General features: G+C 44.4%; 1 protein-coding gene and 1 pseudogene across 1 annotated transcript in view; one reads left to right on the top strand and one right to left on the bottom strand.

Moving 5' to 3' along the window:
• The window catches only part of LOC126249460 (dynein axonemal intermediate chain 3-like), a 176654-nt gene that overhangs the window by 59294 nt on the left and 97324 nt on the right, over nucleotides 1–20036 (bottom strand). The window contains exon 8 of the mRNA XM_049951114.1: nucleotides 17085–17262. Coding sequence (XP_049807071.1) covers nucleotides 17085–17262 — 178 coding nt within the window. The remainder of the gene's footprint in view (nucleotides 1–17084; nucleotides 17263–20036) is intronic.
• LOC126250191 (5S ribosomal RNA) lies at nucleotides 17382–17499 on the top strand (annotated as a pseudogene).

The raw sequence follows: 20036 nt of genomic DNA, 5'->3' as shown, positions 1-20036 counted from the left end.
CAAAATGGCTCTGAGCACTATGGGACTTAACATCTGAGGTCATCTGTGCCCTAGAACTTAGAACTACTTAAACTTAACTAACCTAAGGACATCACAGACATCCATGCCCGAGGCAGGATTCGAACCTGCGACCGTAGCGGTCGCACGGTTCCAGACTGAAGCGCCTAAAAAATGGTTCAAATTGCTCTGAGCACTATGGGACTTAACATCTATGGTCATCTGTCCCCTAGAACTTAGAACTACTTAAACCTAACTAACCTAAGGACATCACACAACACCCAGTTATCACGAGGCTGAAGCGCCTAGAACCGCTCGGTCACACTGGTCGGCTTTCGAGGTGGCAACAGCAGAGTCAAAAGAAATGGCGATTTCTGAGCTGCAGGGGACACAAATTGTCAGTGCCAGGAGATTTTAAGTTGCGGAGCAGTTCGATGATCGAGCACATTGAGCTGTGAAAGGTTGGAATGCAGGGACCTGCTATTGACCGTGTACTTGAGGAACACCGCTTTCAGCCACTTATTCCTGGTGCTCGGTTTCGTCGTTGTCTATTTAGCTCTCGAGAAACTGCAGGTATAACGAGCTTGCGTGGCCTTAGCCTTCTCGCAGTCGGTGGTTGCAGCCAGTCGTTATTCACTCCACTGCACGATATTCCGGCTTGACTCTTGCCTAAATCCTCAGTCCTCAGGTGAGCCAATTGGTTGCCATCCCGTAACTTCTTTGAATATTCAGTTCGCCTCGAAAATTTTACGAGGCGCGTTTTGTAAGTAAGTACCGTCTTGAAATTAAAAAAAGATGTGCTAAGATATCTCAATAATTTTATTTTTACATGAAAGCCTGTACCTTAATCTACTTTTCTACATAGTTTCTGTCAATATTGAGGCACTTGTCATAACGTTGTACCAGTTTTTGAATACCCTCTTCATAGAAGTCTGCCGCCTGACTTGTTGACCACTGCATCACCATTGTTTTAACTTCGTCATCGTCTTGAAGACGCTGACCGGCCAGGTGTTTCTTCAAGTGCAGGGACAGATGATAGTCACTGGGCGCAAGGTCGGGGCTGTACGGAGGATGATCTATAGTTTCCCATCGGAAAGATGTGATGAGATCTTTGGTCTGATTCGCCACATGCGGACGGGCATTGTCTTGCAGCAAAACGATGCCCTTGCTCAACTTCCATGGACTGTTGCTTTGATTCTGGTGTGACGTAGGCCACCCATGTTTCATCGCCTGTAACAATTTGGCTTAAGAAATCATCACCGTCGTTGTGGTACCGCTCAAGGAAAGTCAATGCACTGTCTAAACGTTTGGTTTTATGCACGTCTGTCAACATTTTCGGTACCTAGCGTGCGCACAATTTTCGGTAAGTCAAGTGCTCGGTCACAATGCCATACAAAACACTACGAGAAACATTAGGAAAATCATCCCGCAAGGAGGAAATCGTAAAGCGTCTGTTTTCTCTCACCTTATTGTCTACTTCCTGCACCAAACTTTCATTAACGACCGAAGGACGTCCACCCCGTTGTTCATCATGCACATTTGTGCGGCCATCTTTAAATGCTGTCACCCACTTTCTTACTATTCCATCACTCATAATGTTTTCTCCGTAAACTGCACAGATCTCACGATGAATATCGATCGCTTTTAGGCCTTTAGCACTAAGAAATCTTATAACAGCCCGTACCTCACAGTCGGCGGGACTCACGATTATCGGAGGCATCTTAAACACTCAGTACACAACATAAACAAGGAAGAATCAGACTGTAATGGCGTCAGTGCGTAGATTAAGGTACCGGTATAGGCTTTCATGTAAAAATAAAATTATTGAGGTATCTTAGAACGTCTTTCTTTAATTTCAAAACGGTACTTACTTAAAAAACACGCCTCGTAAAATTCACGCAAGACAAGACCCTTTTATCCGTGAAGCGATCTGACTGTCTTGCCTTCGTGGGTTCGTGGCAACAGTTAATCAGCCTACAAGGTTTCTGTAGTTCTTCCTGTCTCATACACAATTTTCTCCTAGCTGGCATTTCAGAATTCAGCGAAGGGCATCCTAAATTACAGTGATAGACTGCTGGCTGTTTCCCTATCTGTTGGATTGTGGTACCGCTGTCAGCGTTTCCTGTAATTCCTATCCAAAGAGAAACAAAGTAATAAATTAACAAAATTTACTTATTTTAATTCAGTTAAAGTTTCACGTCCTAGACCTAGACGGACGAATCGTGCCCGACCGACCACCGTGTCATCCATGACCAGTGGCGTCATTGGATACGGGATGAAGGGATACGTTGTAAGCACGCCGACGTGTGGCCAACACACCGCTCTCCCCGTCGTTGTTGATTTTGTTCATCGCAGAACCGCGACTAATCGGTCGAGTAACTCCTCAGCTGCCCTCAAGAGGCTGAGTGCACTCCGTACCAGTAACGACCTATGAAATCATATTTTGGGTTATCTCTTCTTCAAGAAAAATAATTATCATCACACGAAAGTCTACCAGAAACACGATATATGATGGTTACCCACGATCACCTCACAAGGTTGTTTACGGGGTATTTTAATTCAGATGGTTCAAATGGCTCTGAGCGCTATGGGACATCTGAGGTCATCAGTCCCCTAGAACTTAGAACTACTTAAACCTAACTAACCTAAGGACATCACACACATCCATGCCCGAGGCAGGATTCGAACCTGCGATCGTAGCAGTCGCGCGGTTCCGGACTGAAGTGCCTAGAACCGCTCGCCCACCGCGGCCGGCTGGTATTTTAATTAAAGCATGCAGTACATATATTATGTAATGAGGTTGATTGTAATTAATCCATTGCAATGTAAAAGGAATAACCATGTCCATAATTATAATACTAAAAAAAGTGCTGCCCTTCATCGCTCTCCATTGAAACTGACAGTAACTCAGAAATAGATGAATATTGTTGTTACCAAAATCCTAGAATATATGCGCAATGATCTAAAATAAGTCAGTTATCGAAGCTGAAATTGAAACTTGGTTAAAAATATACTCTCAGAAACACATTCTATACCGTTGTGATTTTTGCATGTGGAAGCTTGAAGCCTATGTACTGAAAAAAAAACCATACTTACTTACGTTAAAAGCTAAATATTATTTTTACTGTATGTACTAATCTTAAAATGGCCACTACACAGCCATTCGTAAACACAAATTCATTTAATAACCTGTAAATTGATACGTTACACATCATTACGATAGGTCTATACAATGTGTCAGGGGTATAAGTGCAGATATTTTTATTGATGACTGAACAACATTACATGAATTTTTACTTAATTTGCAGGCTAATAATTATAACTAATACGAGCAGTATGTTCTACATTGGTTAGTACTTTCAAGTAAACATGGCACAAGTACACTGAAGTGACAAAAGTCACGGGATAACGATATACATATACACAGCTGGCTGTAGTATCATGTACACAAGGTATTAAAGAGCAGTGCATTGGCGAAACTGTCATTCGCATTTAGTTGATTCATCTGAAAAGGTTTCCGACGTGATTATGGCCGTACGACGGGATCTAAGAGAGGATGAACGCGGAATGGTAGTCGGAGCTAGACGCATGGGACATTCTATTTCGGAAATCGCAACGGCATTCAATATTCCGATATCTACAGCACCAACATTATGCCGAGAATACCAAACGCTGTGGCCGACGGCCTTCACTTAACGACCGAGAGCAGCGACGTTTGCGTAGAGTTGTCAGTGCTAACAGACAAGCAACACTGCGTGAAATAACCGCAGAAATCAATATGGGACGTACGACGAACGTATCTGTTAGGACAGTGCGGCGAAATCTCGCGTTAATGGGCAATGGCAGCAGAAAACCGACGCGAATGCCTTTGCTAATAGCACGACATCGCCTGCAGCTCCCCTCGTGACCATATCGGCTGGACGCTAGATGACTGAAAACCGTGGTCTGGTCAGATTAGTCCCAATTTCAGTTGGTAAGAGCTAATGGTAGTGTTCGAGTGTGGCGCAAACCCCACAAATCCACGGACCGACGATGTCAACGAGGCGCTGTCATGTTGGTGGTAGCTCCATAATATTGTGGGCTGTGTTTACGTGAAATAGACTGGGTCCTCTGGTCCAGCTGAACCGATCGTTGACTGGTTATCGTCGGCTACTTGGGGACCATGTTCCCAAACAACGATGGAATTTTTAGGGATGACAATGCGCCATGTCACCAGTCCACAGCTGTTTGTGATTAGTTTGAAGACAATTCTGCACATTCGAGCGAATCATTGGACCACTCAGATTGCCCGACATAAATCTCATAGAAAATTATGGGACATAATCGAGAGGTCAAAAAATGGTTAAAATGGCTCTGAGCACTATGGGACGTAACATCTGTGGTCATCAGTCCCCTAGAACTTAGAACTATTTAAACCTAATTAACCTAAGGACATCACACACATCCATGCCCGAGGCAGGATTCGAACCTGCAACCGTAGCAGTCGCGCGGTTCCGGACTGAGCGCCTAGAACCGCTAGACCACCGCGGCCGGCTCGAGAGGTCAGTTTGTGCGTTAAATCCTGCACTGGTAACACTTTCGCAATTATGCACGGCTGTAGAGACAGACTAGCTCAGTATTTCTGATGGGACTTCCAACGATTTGTTGAGTCCAGCCGGCTGCGGTGGCCGAGCGGTTTTAGGCGATTCAGTCCGGAACCGAGCGACTGCTACGGTCACAGGTTCGAATACTGCCTCGGGCATGCATGTGTGTGATGTCCTTAGGTTAGTTAGGTTTAAGTAGTTCTAAGTTCTAGGGGACTGATGACCTCAGATGTTAAGTCCCATAGTGCTCAGAGCCATTTGAACCATTTTTTGTTGAGTCCATGCCACGACGAGTTGTTGCACTACGCCAGGAAAAAGGGGGCCCGACACGATTTTAGGAGGTATCTCATGATATTTGTCACCTCAGTGTAAGTTATTAATGTTTATTTTTTCCTGGGCAGCAGGTCAGGCACTGAAGTGTCAGACTACACTGACAGACACAGTCCGCTATGCGATGCATTTATGACTGTGCAGAAAATATCAAGTAGTAAATTAAGTGACGTGTTTGTGAGAAGTCTGTTGGACACAAAGAAAAAACAACTAACATACTGAAATGGGTACACATTAAGGTACCAATAATCATATTATCTGTACTTACATCTCTAACACCCTGTAAGTTACCATTGACCCAAGTAGTAGGTAGCACACTAACTCGTCCCATGCCATGCAACCACCACTGTGCAGCTATTTGGTAGGGATTTGACTTCAAATTCTCTTTCAGGTAATTGCAAATAAAGAAGGGATTCGGTGTCCTCATTAATTTTGTTGTAGTCGAGACTTTATTTCTGGTGTGCAACATAAATGTTGGTTAACCCAGCACGTCAGCTTACTCAGTACTATAGTGACCAGTATCTCTGTTTGTGAAAGACTGTACTCATTGAAAGTTAACCCTGTGGGGACTATATAAATGATTGAGAATGAAGCAAACGTTACTAACAACATTTATTTTATCAAACCAGACATAAATTATGCTAAACAAGTTATTAATTGAATACCGTAAACAAGAAACAGATGGTTTAAGAGTACACCGGACAAGGATCCTGGGTGGCAGAAGTGAGTCAAGAACTCTGGCCCTAATAATGTGGATAACGCAATTTGAATTGATCTGTCGCTGAGCAGACTTTGATTGATCAAATCTACTGTAGTTTCACGTGGCGATTGAGATCTGTACGTCCTGACAATGACGGAGTGGCGGTACGATCCCCTGTTCGCTTCGTGCGGCAATGTAACTTGCAAAAAATGGTTCAAATGGCTCTGAGCACTATGGGACGTAACTACGGAGGTCATAAGTCCCCTAGAACTTAGAACTACTTAAACTTAACTAACCAAAGGACATCACACACATCCATGCCCGAGGCAGGATTCGAACCTGCGACCGTAGCGGTCGCGCGGTTCCAAACTGTAGCGCCTAGAACCGCTCGACCACTTCGGCTGTAACTTGCAGCTGGCGAGATATGTGCGGTGGAGGTGAGACGTGAGGCGGCACCTGTGAATCGATCCCGACCACGAAAGAAATGCAAAAATTTCATGGTCCAGCTATCAGGCAGACGGATCTCAATTTACTCTCTACCAGAACCCTGAAATCACAGTAGATTTCAGTGTGTGGCACACACGTTCGCTGATCATAGCAAGGACCAATTTGGCTCACTTATACGACAGAGCGCACAAGGATACCAAACTCAAGACTAGTAAACCAAAAACGAATAGGTGTGCCGTCGGCAAACGAGTAGTCCGAGACGCTTGAAGTCACACTGTTGGTACAGTAGGAACTTCACCACAGGCTCTTCAGTCTAAACTACTCGCAAGTGAAGTCAGTCTCAAGACAGGTCCCAAGCACCAACCACGCATGCCAGAGCTTCGACCAGAAGTGTTCTCACCAGACCAAAGTCCAGCGCCCGAGAGCTTTGCACCTTTCAGAAAAAAATTCGGTTTACCGCAAAGTGCACGAACGACAGCACCTTCACGCCGACTTGAGCTAATCACAGGGCTCTAGAGGCGCTAAATTTTCCCTCCCACACAACAGCACAAACTCATGTCGAACCAGGGCAAGAGTTACGAAATCTGCGTCTCTAGAAAAAAGGAAACCGCTCTTTCAAGTTTTCACAGAGGGGGAAGATGATTTTCTCTGAAGTTGTGGCACTTCCCACAGCAACAAGCGAATAGATACAATCTTAAAGATCTTTATCTAAATCACCTGTGCCTTGGAGCTTGTTAGTACTAGCTGTGAGGTGTAATAAAGATTCTATATCTAAACATTTCTCAGATGCCGGAGTTTCTTATACAACTGAGACGGCCGATGGAAGTGCGTCACAGGCCTATTTGCAGTATCAAAGAACACAAAAACAGGTGACTTTTTATTATGCGTGGCTCTGCACACGATGCTCAGTTTACAACTTTACTGTGTAGATGCGTTCCTTCAGACCGTCACCCCCAGCCCAGGCGTCTGCTGGCGCTGTTGCAGGTAGTTCGGCATTGTTCTGCTGGAGACCTGTCTTGAGGAGGGGCTGCCCTGTCTGCCCTGTACAGTTGTGGGCCTGTTTGGCAAGATTTACTGAGGGATGGGCTCGCCGCCAATTGCTTCCAACTCCCAACATGTCATTTCTATGAGCTAAGAACCATAAAAATACGCTGGCCGGAGTAGCCGTGCGGTTCTAGGCGCTACAGTCTGGAGCCGGGCGACCGCTACGGTCGCAGGTTCAAATCCTGCCTCGGGCATGGATGTGTGTGATGTCCTTAGGGTAGTTAGATTTAATTAGTTCTGAGTTCTAGGCGACTGATGACCTCAGAAGTTAAGTCGCATAGTGCTCAGAGCCATTTGAACCATTTTGAACCATAAAAATACCTCATGCTTTTAGCGCCCTACCAGGCTCCATCAACGTCTGCTCAGGCCGTTAAATTTCCAGGGTCTCGCTCAACGTGTGTCAGGTTGTAATAAAATCTTTAATAATTTTCCATATATGGAAAATAGGTGAGAGAGTAACTTGTCGTCTCCCATCGTTTGTTTATGCAGTAAACAGACTGACAATGAAATTAAACTAACGAACCAGCTAACAAAAGTTTCAGGGTAGAGTTCGTTCGTCGTATGCTGGGAACCGACAGCTCATCTGTACTGAAGCCTGTTTATATTTACAATAATATGCCGTAAGCCTTACAGGATGTCTCATAAAATTATGTGGATAGTCAGGGATATCTACTTGATCTGATTAGTGGTTGCTTTCAAAACATGAGCAATCGGTTTTCTCTGGGATTCTATGTAAGCTCTGCAGTCTGCTAGACACGAGTCATACATCGATGATGAAGGCTCTGAAAGATTAACTGCAGCACACATATGAGTGTGAGGGATCTTCAGTGAATGACGTGAGGAAAACGGGAGCACACTGAGGTCTTGCATTTCAGCAGGACACGTCGTATCTCGAAAATTTCTGCTCATATGAAACTTTCCACAATGAACTTATCCTGGATGAGACTATACAGACAGAATAACGGACAAGGAATTGAGCGAATTTGTTGAGCTTGGATGCATCCCTTGGAAACGGTGTTGGCGACGTGGTTATCACAAAGTTTGTGCCCGGTTGATCTTACTGATACATCCACAATCTTAGAAACAACACTGAACAGAAGGATGCCAGGACCTGCTAGAGCAATATGATTACCCTTTTTATTTGCTATTTATTTATTCTTTACGATTGCAGCATATTATCCGGAAAGCTAACATAGGCCGTAAAACTCAAAGTTTCGTGCATAATGAAAAGTATCTATTAACTGTTTATACCTGCCACTTACAAACATTGCGAAAAAGTGCTAATACTATAACAATATAGAAAAACTAATATAAAAATAAAGAACAAAGATGGCAAAAACCACTTTCAACCCATAAAAAACTATTATTAACCCTTTAACTAAGAACTCAGCTGCTAATACTACTGTTGATACTACAGATTCTCTTAGTAAAGTCAGTACACTTGAGTTTGTGTTATGATTGTTACCACTACTAGTTCCGCCCTCAAACTACCCTGATCAACAGCCGTTGTCCGCTGAATTCCTTAGGCACTGGACAACACGTCAGCAGCGTTTCCACTGCGACGATCGATTCTACGAATGGGAAACTCTTGAAAACCATTTCATTCAGTCGTCGCCTATCTCAGCTGCCTTCTCTCCATCTGTACAGAATGTTTTGCTGACGGGATGGCAGCATGCTGACATTTGGTTAAATGCCTCGTGAATTTCTTCTTGCCTTTCCTGGATACTGCGGCTGCAATATTGTCCAAGATGCGCCAGATCGACTGATTCGTCAGTGACACTTCGGGACCTAGCATCCACAATACGTGACTGTCATTACCCACTGCATCTTCCTACAGACCACAGTCCTACAACGTGACCTCCAGAATGCTCATACTGTCGCAGGCGCATCTACCATTCATCTATGTTTTGATTTTGTGCAGATACGTAGCATATGGGCCACGACCAGTCATCCGATCTTGTATTAACTTTTTGGTATTGCTTTAGATTCAAGTATCCTTGATATGTACGAGTACGTATGAACGCCTCTCTTTAACCACTACAGGGCTCCTCTTTTCTTCATTTCCAGGTCAACTGGGCGTATTCTTAGAATTACTAAGAATGCATTATGTGGGGTCAAACAGTTGACGCCCGATAGTCTCAGTAGCACTTCTCGTTGCTCGTCTGACTAATGAAGCTGGCATCACAGTCTAATCTACAAGCCGAATCGCTCGCATCATATCCTCAACTGATGCTAATATAAATTGGTGGTATGCTCTGACTTTTTCAAAGGCAGTCGAAATTGCACATATGCGATGGTTATAATTTCGTGCATCACGTTTGTATCTTTTCTACCTGTCTCCTCTATGCGATATGTGAAATTACGTCCATCAATGAATACCCCTAGATATCTTGTTACTATGATTCTTCTAATCGCTTAGTTGTTTAATTGTATTTTAGGATTTCTTGATAGCTTCTGTTCCAGTCAGGAGGCACGTGGTTTTGTGAGGTGCTAGTGACAGTCTGACACCTCGACACCACCCTTGAAGTTCACGGAGTGCAGGATTACTTTTGTCTTCAGTAATTCTTCTTGAGCCATCGCTTACGACGAAAAAGACGCCGTCTGCAAATGCTATCAGTCCGCTTACGTTACCACTGCCATATAACTCTCATAGAACGGGGTCCAATGCTAAATAGAAAATTTCTGGACCACACACTTATCCCTGCAGGCAGCCTTTGATATGGTCTTTGTCATTTCCTTTTCTGAGCATATTAAAGATACATGTCTTCAGCGGTACTAGTTTCTCAGGTAACTGAACAGCAGCTCTGGACACTACAACTCCCTAAGGTGACCAAAGAAAGAAGACCACCATAGGTTATCGAATGCACCAGTAATATTAATCATCATAGGTAGAGAGTATGAATAATGAGCGTCTGTCGATAGCGAGATCATCTTATTAATAGTGTCTTCAGTTGACTTGCCTCTTCTGAATACGTACAGGTGAGGGCACATCCCGTATAGCAATATATTATCTTATAGTCTTTTGCACTACAGTTTATCAGATATCTTACCAAGAACATTCAAAAGACAAATTAGGGTATAGGATTTGTGTATCATCGAACCCTTGTCTTGCCCTTTACTAATAATCACCGCCTCAGCATTCTTTTGCAGTGCAGGTACCCTTCCCTGCAAGATAGATAGTTCACACAGATAGATATCTAATTGACCACATAAGGCTTGTATTATTTTAGCAGGGATCCCATTCTGTCCTGGAGATTTTTTCTTTTTCAATCTCAAAATTATTTGCCTTATTTCCTCTTGTGCAAATGGGTATACAGGCTTATTATTTGAATAGTCTTCCGATAACACTGTTCGTAACCTACGCTCATTTTCAGTCTCGTCTTCTTCTTCATCATCAGAAATAAATGTTTCCATTAGAAAGGCATCTCACCGTTTCAACTTTCTGTTACTGCTCCATCCCTTGTTTGAACGTGGACAACACTGTTAGCCATCGTGTTTCCGCGTAGACTATTTTCTGTGATATTCCCCGGGAATCGGTTGGTAAGTTAGTTTCTACGAATCGTGTCCGTCGTTCCATTTTCCTTAAAACGTTGTTTGAGATGATTGTATCTATGCAGTCTTCGGATTCTTTCTTTTTGGGTAATGCTGCACTGGTAGAGCTCCCTGGCTCTCCTTGTTCCGCGTTTTAAGTTCTGCAGTGCTTCTGCCCAAATGCAAGGAATGCCTCTAAAACGACCTCCCGTGATAGATATCGACGCCTATACTGCTCTGTGTACAACCACTGTCATTTCTTGCGCTGTGAAGCCTACATCATCAATCAGTGCTTCCCGGACACTAAAAACGCCCATCTCAGTTCTTCCTCGTTATCCTTCTTGATAAGGTATTTTGCCCTTACTGCACGTTTTCCGTGGTGTCTTGGGTTTTCCTTCCAGTGATATAATGTATGATATTGTGATCACTCTATGTCATTCCACTCTCACAATTCCAGGCTTTCACGCGGCGTGCCTTTGCCATATTTGCTAGAGTGAGAGATCTTTGTTTGTTGTTGCTCTTACTCTCCCTTCGTAGGCTGGCAGATTTCGATGTGTTTTTAATACCTCCAGGTTGAGTTCCATGGTCGTTCCTTGTAGTTACCTTTCACCGTCATCAGTCAGGTGGCTATGCCAGAAAACTTATTTCGCTTTTGCGTCGATGGCGTACGCAAGAGGCTCATGATTTTATTAAGAGCTCTTATTTACACAGCAGCCGTAGCATATATTTCAAAATGAAATTCAGTCGTGAATTGCACAGCTATTTTGATTTCACTTTATTGGTTTCAATAGATTGGCCCATTACCTTCAGAAGCCTATACATTTGTGATATTATAAATCATTGGAACTTGGCCATACATTCATGTAATGTAAAGACGTTTATTACAAAAACTTACTAAATATTTGTTGAGCAGATGTCAATATCTTTTTTTACAGAAGCATAACGCCGTAACATGTCCAAAAATGTGCATTTTTATGTGACAGTTATAAACACAGAATTCACAGTAGATGAATCGCATTTATGTACATAGTAAAGTACACTGTCCAGGCACATTAGTGCGACCACCTGTCAAAAGCCTGAGTAAACTTTTGTAGAGTACACTGCTGCGAGACGTGCAGAAAGTGAGTCAATGACGTTCGGGAAGGTACCGACTGGGAGATATGGTGCCTTGTCGACTCTAACGCCGTGGCCAGCTGCACTAGGTTTCTCGGTTGATGATCCATGGCGCGGACAGTCCGATCGACGTCGTCCCAAGGATTCTCGATTGGGTTTAAAATAGGGAGTCTGATGACGAGGGGAGTACATAAACTCACTCTGGTGCTCTTCGAGCCATACATGTACACTGCGAGTTGTGTGACACACTGCAGTGTTCTACTGGTAGATGCCATCGTGCTGAGGAAAAAGAAACTGCATGTAGGAATGAATACTTGTGTTGATCCATTATGCCTTCCAGAATGGTGAGATCCACATGAGTTCCAAAAGAAATCCGTTGGAATTCGATTACTCGATAAATAGTACAATTCTCAAGGCTGTCAATTCAACTAAGTACCTGGGTGTAAAAATTACGCACAACTTCAGTTGGAAAGACGACATGGATAATATTGTGGGGAAGGCGAGCCAAAGGTTGCGTTTCATTGGCAGGACACTTAGAAGATGCAACAAGTCCACTAAAGAGACAGCTTACACTACACTCGTTCGTCCTCTGTTAGAATATGCTGCGCAGTGTGGGATCCTTACCAGGTGGGATTGACGGAGGCCATCGAAATGGTGCAAAAAAGGGCAGCTCGTTTTGTATTATCACGTAATAGGGGAGAGAGTGTGGCAGATATGATACGCGAGTTGGGATGGAAGTCTTGAAGCAACGTTTTTCGTCGCGGCGAGATATATTTACGAAATTTCAGTCACCAACTTTCTCTTCTGGATGCGAAAATATTTTGTTGAGCCCAACCTACACAGGTAGGAATGATCATCAAAATAAAATAAGAGAAATCAGAGCTCGAAGCCGGCCGTGTGGCCGAGCGTTTCTAGGCGCTCCAGTCTGGAACCGCGCGACCGCTACGGTCGCAGGTTCGAATCCTGCCTCGGGCATGGATGTGTGTGATGTCCTTAGGTTCGTTAGGTTTAAGTCGTTCTAAGTTCTAGGGGACTGATGACCACAGAAGTTAAGTCCCATAGTGCTCAGAGCCATTTGCACCATCAGAGCTCGAACAGAAAGGTTTAGGTGTTCGTTTTTCCCGCGCGCTGTTCGGGAGTGGAATGGTAGGGAGATAGTATGATTGTGGGTCGATGAACCCTCTGCCAAGCACTTAAATGTGAATTTCAGAGTAATCATGTAGATGTAGATCACCCAGGGAATGCCACGAAAACATTCCCCTGATCATAATGCTCCCTCTTCTCGCCTGGACCCTTCCGAAGATTATTACAGGGTGTTTGCGATGGGACGTTTCTCGCCGTACACGCCAACGGCCATCTGTCCGATGGAGCATAAAACGTGATTCATCTGAAAAGGCCACCTGTCGCCTCTCAGTGGACGTCCATTTGCGCTCCTCGCCGATGAACAGCAGTCAGCATGGGTGCATAAACCAGGCGCCTACTGTTGAGGCCCATACATAGCGACGTTGAGGAGACATTGTTAGTAGCTCCTTGTTTCATCTGACCGGAGAGTTGCTCAACAATTGCACGTCTATTTGTCCGTGCACAACTCCCCAGTCGTCGTCGTTCACCATCTGCCATCTATGGCCCGTGGTGCACCACAATTGCCTCGGCACCAGTTTTGGATAGCGCCATTTTGCCGTGCACGGTTTACCTTAACCACGACGGCCCGCGAACAGTTTACAAACTTAGCTGTTTCCGCAAGTGCTTCCACCCTTGGCCCGAAAGCCAATGATCATATCGATGTGTTTCCGCATTTCGACAACTACTGCACCGCTTTCGGCGTCCGCCCGACACGCTTTATATGCCTTCCACTGTTATTGCTGCTGCCACCTGCCATATGTGAGTGGTTATTGCACGTTGACGTCGAAAATAGGCGGTGGTAACATTCATGTGGCTGGACCTTGTACACAGTTGTGCTTGCAGCATCTTATTTATAACTTTTGTTGTGACTGACAATTCGCAATTTTTCACAATCACAACTTTTATTGATGTAAGTTCACAAGGCTGATGACAGACCATAGCCCGCATCTCGTGGTCGTGCGGTAGCGTTCTCGCTTCCCACGCCCGGGTTCCCGGGTTCGATTCCCGGCGGGGTCAGGGATTTTCTCTGCCTCGTGATGGCTGGGTGTTGTGTGCTGTCCTTAGGTTAGTTAGGTTTAAGTAGTTCTAAGTTCTAGGAGACTTATGACCACAGCAGTTGAGTCCCATAGTGCTCAGAGCCATTTGAACCATTTGACAGACCATACAAACGAAAGGTAGCAATAACGAAAAAAGTCTCCTAATTGAGGCAAACAAAAGTTCACTTCTAATTTTCCACAAAGGTTCGTGGTAACACATTCACACACTAGTAATTGTCCAGTTCCGAGACGAAGACGTACTCTTCAACGGTCGCAGTACACAAGGTCGGCATCCGGCCTGAACTGGACTTTGGGCTTTTTTTTTCTTTTTTGTTATTTAAACACCTTTACATAAGGTGGGCTGGCAGCAGCATACTACGCTGCTCTTCAGCCACAAGTTTGACAATGAAAATACAAAGAAGACACATAAGATACTGAACAAAGTGGCGGGCAAAAAACAGCAGACACAGAAACAAATAACACGAAGCCGTTCACACTTGAGGAAAAACACACTAAAAAGCTGTCGGCACTGTGCACAAACACTGACGACGTAGACGGTACAGGTGAACGAAGGAGCGTGACGGCGAAGAACACTAAACAACAAGCACGATGGCACACACACAAGAAACTCATGACGATGATCTCCGGTGCGCGAATGTCCACTTAACGTGTGCGAGTCCGGGGACCTGCCGAGAGGGGAAGAAGGGGGGGGGAGAGGGGAGAACAAAGATGCCAATGGCAGAGGAGATGGGTAGGAGGAATGGAGGTATGGGGGTAGGGGAAGCCCGGGGGAGGAGTGGGGAGAAAGGGAGGAGGGGGGGAGAGAAGGGACAGAGGGTGCCCTAAGGAAAAAAAAAGGAAGTGGGAGGGGAGGATCCAAGTTGATAGGAGGGGTAGATGGAGGGGAGGAGGGCATCATCAGGGAGGGGGAGCTGGCGGAAGCCACCTTGGGAGAGGGTAAGGAGGGTGGAGAGATGGAGAGCAGGTGGGACGTGGAAATACAGGCACGGCAGTGGACGGGGGTGGGAGAGGATGTGAGAGACAAGCGGGTGTGGGGGATTTTAGTTTACGGGAGGTGTATAGGATCCGTATCCGTTCAAGGAAGAGGAGGAGGTGGGGGAACGGAATAAGATCATACAGGATCCGCATGGGGAAGGGGAGACGGATACGATAGGCGAGGCGGAGAGCATGGCGTTCAAGGATTTGAAGGGATTTGTAAAAGGTAGGAGGGGCAGAGATCCAGGCAGGATGGGCGTAGCAGAGGATAGGGTGGATGGTGGAGGGGTCCAGACCCAATGTACAGCCAGAAAGGAGCTTAAGGAGCCGGAGCCGGGAGTGTGCCTTGGCTTGGGTTGTCCGGAGATGGGGGGGTCCAGGAGAGGCGACGGTCGAGGATGACGCCAAGGTACTTAAGGGTGGGGGTGAGGGCGATAGGACGGCCATAGATGGTGATATAGAAATCGAGGAGGCGGAAGGAAGGGGTGGTTTTGCCTACAATGATCGCCTGGACTTCGGGCATGGTTCTAGTCCCCAAATAGCTGTCTCCAGCCAGTCAGGTTTTGGCATAGTGATACTTCCTGCAGGCCATGGCTCGAGCTGCCCCTGCAGGAAGTAGTGGTCGGAATGTCTATTTCCATTATCTTGTATGTAAATAGCCGGTGTTTACCATGGTGCTTTTGGGTATGCCTTGGGCTTAGACAACCTCATTCTCTGTGGTGTTATATGGGTTGCTGGGCCTCAGGGGCTATCTTGGCTCCGGTATAACAATTCTTATGTGCTTTTGTATATGCTTCTTCCTGCTTACGCAACAACTAGACTATATCCATAAATGTGATTCTTTTTTGTAAATTATGAACGTGTGTTTATAATTATCACATACCCTACGTACATTCTTGGACATGTTATGACATTATGCTCCTGCGAAGAAGATATTGACATCTGCTAAAGAAATATTAAGTGTGTTTTTGTAATGCAATATTTATACTTTACAAAGATATATAGGCAAGTTCTAATGATTTATAATATCCCAAATTCTGTAGGCTTCTCAAGATGAAATATTAATCTACTGAAACTGGTAAAGCGAAATAAAAATAATTGTGCAACTGATGACTGAATTTTATTCTCAGAGAAGAGACTTAGTGCGTCCTAATGTCTAATATTCTTTATCGTAAGGAGATCCATCTCGTCACGACGCTGAAAATTAATGGAAATGAGGATGAAACTCCACGCAGGTTATGTGTTCTGAAACTTACTGTGATACTTTTGTCACTGTAATGACCTTGTTCAATACTGTTATTCGTACCTTAGGACTGAGTGACTATCTGGACACTTACTAAACCATATATGGAGTTATGGTGTTACCACTGCGAGCCAGATGACATACGAGAGGCCACTTCTCAGGGGAATTGCAAATCTACAATTAAACGGAAGTTCAAGATGCAGCTGTCTGTAGGTAGAGTCATAACCATAGCTTTTTTCAACAGGTGGAGTATTTCAGCCAAAATGAATTGCCAGTTCCGTCTGCTACAAGGGGATATTGAAAAAGGAGAACTGTAGATTCACAATCTGATTTGAGATAACTCCAGTTTCTCGCTTTCAATACAATAACGTCCTCACATCGTTTCTCTGACCAAAGAGACTTCTATCTTTTTGTGCTAACGAAAACGGAACACTGAAAACATCTTCCAATAAATGGCACTGTCATCCGTGGCTTACTTCTGCTATTTCAGACTGCCCTTATTCAAGGCTAACGAAACTGCTTAACAAATTGAGCTGACTGTGCTGACAAACAGATAACGTTGTAACACTCTTACTGTTTATATTAACAGTATGCTCCCTGTATCTGTAAAATTTTATACAAAAACAGAGATTATCAATCACAAAGAGATTCCAATTCCTTACCTAAGACGTGCGTTTTTGATTTTACAGCAATTACGTATTTTCTTGACAGATTTTATACAATGTGACAGTTCGATCACTTGAAAATTATTTATTTAAATTCAATGAATGATTGAAGATGTAATGATAGCTTTGTCTTTGGTACACTTTGAGACACTCGATTTAAAAGTGTTGCATTACGTCAGTAGCCCATTTTTTTCCAAAAAGCGACATAGACTTCCACTTCATCTGAAAAAAGTATAGTTTGTTTCATAAATGTAGTTTTGGTATTGTTACGCTTACCTGTCAGTGGCTTTCCCAAAACATCGGTTATGTGTATTGGTTGACAACTGTCAAGAAACCAGTCCCAGGTTTCGAAACGTCCATCCTCTCTCGCAATAAGAAACATGCTGGGACGGTGAAGGAACCAACGGCAAGCTGTCAGTCGAATCTTATACTGTCTCCAGTAGAGAGGCTGCCCCTGGAACACCATATACACAGTGTGTCACGAATACTTCTACAAACTTTGGGGTCGTATTCCTCACTCCAAAAATGAAAACAAATTCCATATAATATTAGTTTTCGTTCAGCTGTTTCAGTGGCAACGGCCTTGCCGCAGTGGATACACCGGTTCCCGTCAGATCACCGGAGTTAAGCGCTGTCGGGCGTGGCCGGTACTTGGATGGGTGACCATCCGTGCTACCATACGCTGTTGCCATTTTTCGGGGTGCACTCAGCCTCATGATGCCAATTGAGGAGCTACTCGACCGAATAGTAGCGGCTCCGGTCAAAGAAAACCATCATAACGACAGGGCGCAGTGTGCTGACCACACGCCCCTCCTATCCGCATCCTCAGCTGAGGATGACACGGCGGTCAGATGGTCTCGATGGGCCACTTGTGGCCTGCAGACGGAGGGCAGTTATTTCAGATAACTTGATTAATATTTGCCAGTTAATAAATTACCCTTTGCAATGTAATCAATAAAAAATCTCCTTTGCTTAATGAAAAAGTCTGGTCGTAGCCTTACAGGCGGGTGAAATAGACTTTACCATGTGTTCAACAGAAACGAAAGTAACGTTGGGTGTGCCCCAGCGTAGCGTAACAGGAACCTCTAATGTTCTCTTTATACATAAATGATTTATCAGACAGGATCAGCAGCTCTGTAAGATGTTCGTGGACCATGCTGTTGTCTTCAGGACAGTGTAGTTATTAGACAATCGTAAGGAAATGCCAAAATACTTGGATAAAATTTTCACTTGATTTAATGAATGACTGCTGTCTTTAAATATAGATAGATGTAAGATAATGCCTATAACAAAGAGAAGGAACAAAGAGAAGGAGTTACAAGATTGCTGTTGAATGTCTTGAGCCCGTCACGTCCTGTTAGTGTTTTGGGGTAATATTAAGTGTAAGAAGCCACATGAAATGCAATGGTATTATAAAATCAATATTAGGGTAGGAAATGGAAGAATTAGTTTTACCGGAAGTGTTCTGGTAAAATACAATGTATCTGTAAAAGAAATGACGTACAAGACGCTACAGCCTCCAATTCTGTGGTATTGTCACATTGTTTGGAGTCCTCATCATACAGGCATGGCAACAGACATCGAAGGATTTCAGAGACGCGCTGCTGGGATCATAACAGGTCGGTTTATCCCATTAGAAAGCAGAACAGAAATACTTGGGAAAATTAAATGGATATCCTTGGAAGAAAGACGACGTAAGTAGTTCTCGCGGAACTCTGTTGGGTGTTGCAGGAAATGTATTTGCAGTTGCAAATACAGGGGACCTTCAGCTGTAGAACAGAAGGACTACATTGAAAATTTGTGTTGGACCGGAACTCGAACCAACGACGGTCACTTTAACCATTTCAGCTATCCGTGCACGATTCACAGCCCGACGAAAACTTCCATCTGTCGTTGTCCATGCGTCTGTGCGGTACCACTTCTTTTGCGTGAATTTGGAGAGTCTGTATTCGAAGAAGACTGTGCGGACGTTATGCTGCCACCATGGTATATCTCGCATAGGGATAATGAGAATAAGATAATAAATTTGGGCATGAACAGAGGCATGTAGACAGCAAGTTTTCCCTTCCTCAATACGCGAATGGAATAGGACAGAAAATCTATCATATTGGTACGGAGTAGTCTTTGCTACAGAGTGCACAATGGCTTCCGGAGTATATACAGGGTGTCAGAGGTGGAAATGCAGTTACTGTGATTATTGATGCCTTAATATATACCCACTTGAGTGTGTAAGCTGGTTTTTCTCTGCGTCTAACAGTCTTCCCGTCAACACGTCACATGATTTAATACCTGAGGTTTCCATGTTTTCTTCACGGTCGTAACTGCACCACTAAGTGGACTATGCCTGTCAGGATAGACTAATCATTTTGCGTCCACGTGTCCACACCGAAACAACTGATATGACACAGTGGTCAGTTTGACTGACTACCATGCGGAGGATCTGGGTTCCATTCTAAGTACCGCCAGGGATTTTTCCTTAGTTAGAAGACTGGAACAGGGTTCACTCATCCTCGTGGCGTCAACCGAGGAACTACTAGACCGAGTAGTAGCCACACCAGGTTTGCTAACCTGAAAACAGCTGGGAGTGCAGTGTACCATACCGCATCCACATGATCCCCCTCTCTCTGGCCATCTCCTCCTTCCCCCTGTCTGTGCCCCTTGCTGTCTCTCCATCTCCTTGTCCCCCTTCTCTCTCCACGTTACCATGCTCACGCTCGTAGGAGGCTGGTTGTTCTTACCCCCCACAACGTTCCTTTCCAGATCGAAATTAACATGTGTACCAAAGTTCGTTGAAATCGTTCCAGAGATTTAGGATGAGGTTTTTACCCTCGGCCTTGCCTGTGTACCCACATGTCAATATATTTGACATTTATTTAACATATTTCACACATATTCATCCGTATGTCTAGCGCATTTCGCCCTGCCGTTTTATTTTCACGCAGCTCAATATTTATGACATTGTATCTCCTGAACTACACTACTGGCCATTAAAATTGCTACACCAAGAAGAAATGAAGATGATAAACGGGTATTCATTGGACAAATATATTGTACTAGAACTGATATGTGATTACATTTTCACGCAATTTGGGTGAGTAGATCCTGAGAAATCAGTACCCAGAACAACCACTTCTGGCCGTAATAACGGCCTTGATACGCCGGGGCATTGAGTCAAACAGAGCTTGGATGGCGTGTACAGGTACAGCTGCCCATGCAGCTTCAACACGA

This window comes from Schistocerca nitens, chromosome 3 (genome assembly GCF_023898315.1).
Source record: "Schistocerca nitens isolate TAMUIC-IGC-003100 chromosome 3, iqSchNite1.1, whole genome shotgun sequence".
Classification (NCBI taxonomy): Eukaryota; Metazoa; Arthropoda; class Insecta; order Orthoptera; family Acrididae; genus Schistocerca; species Schistocerca nitens.
The sequence above is the reverse complement of the archived record's forward strand: the minus strand, read 5'-3'. Positions and strand labels throughout refer to the sequence as shown.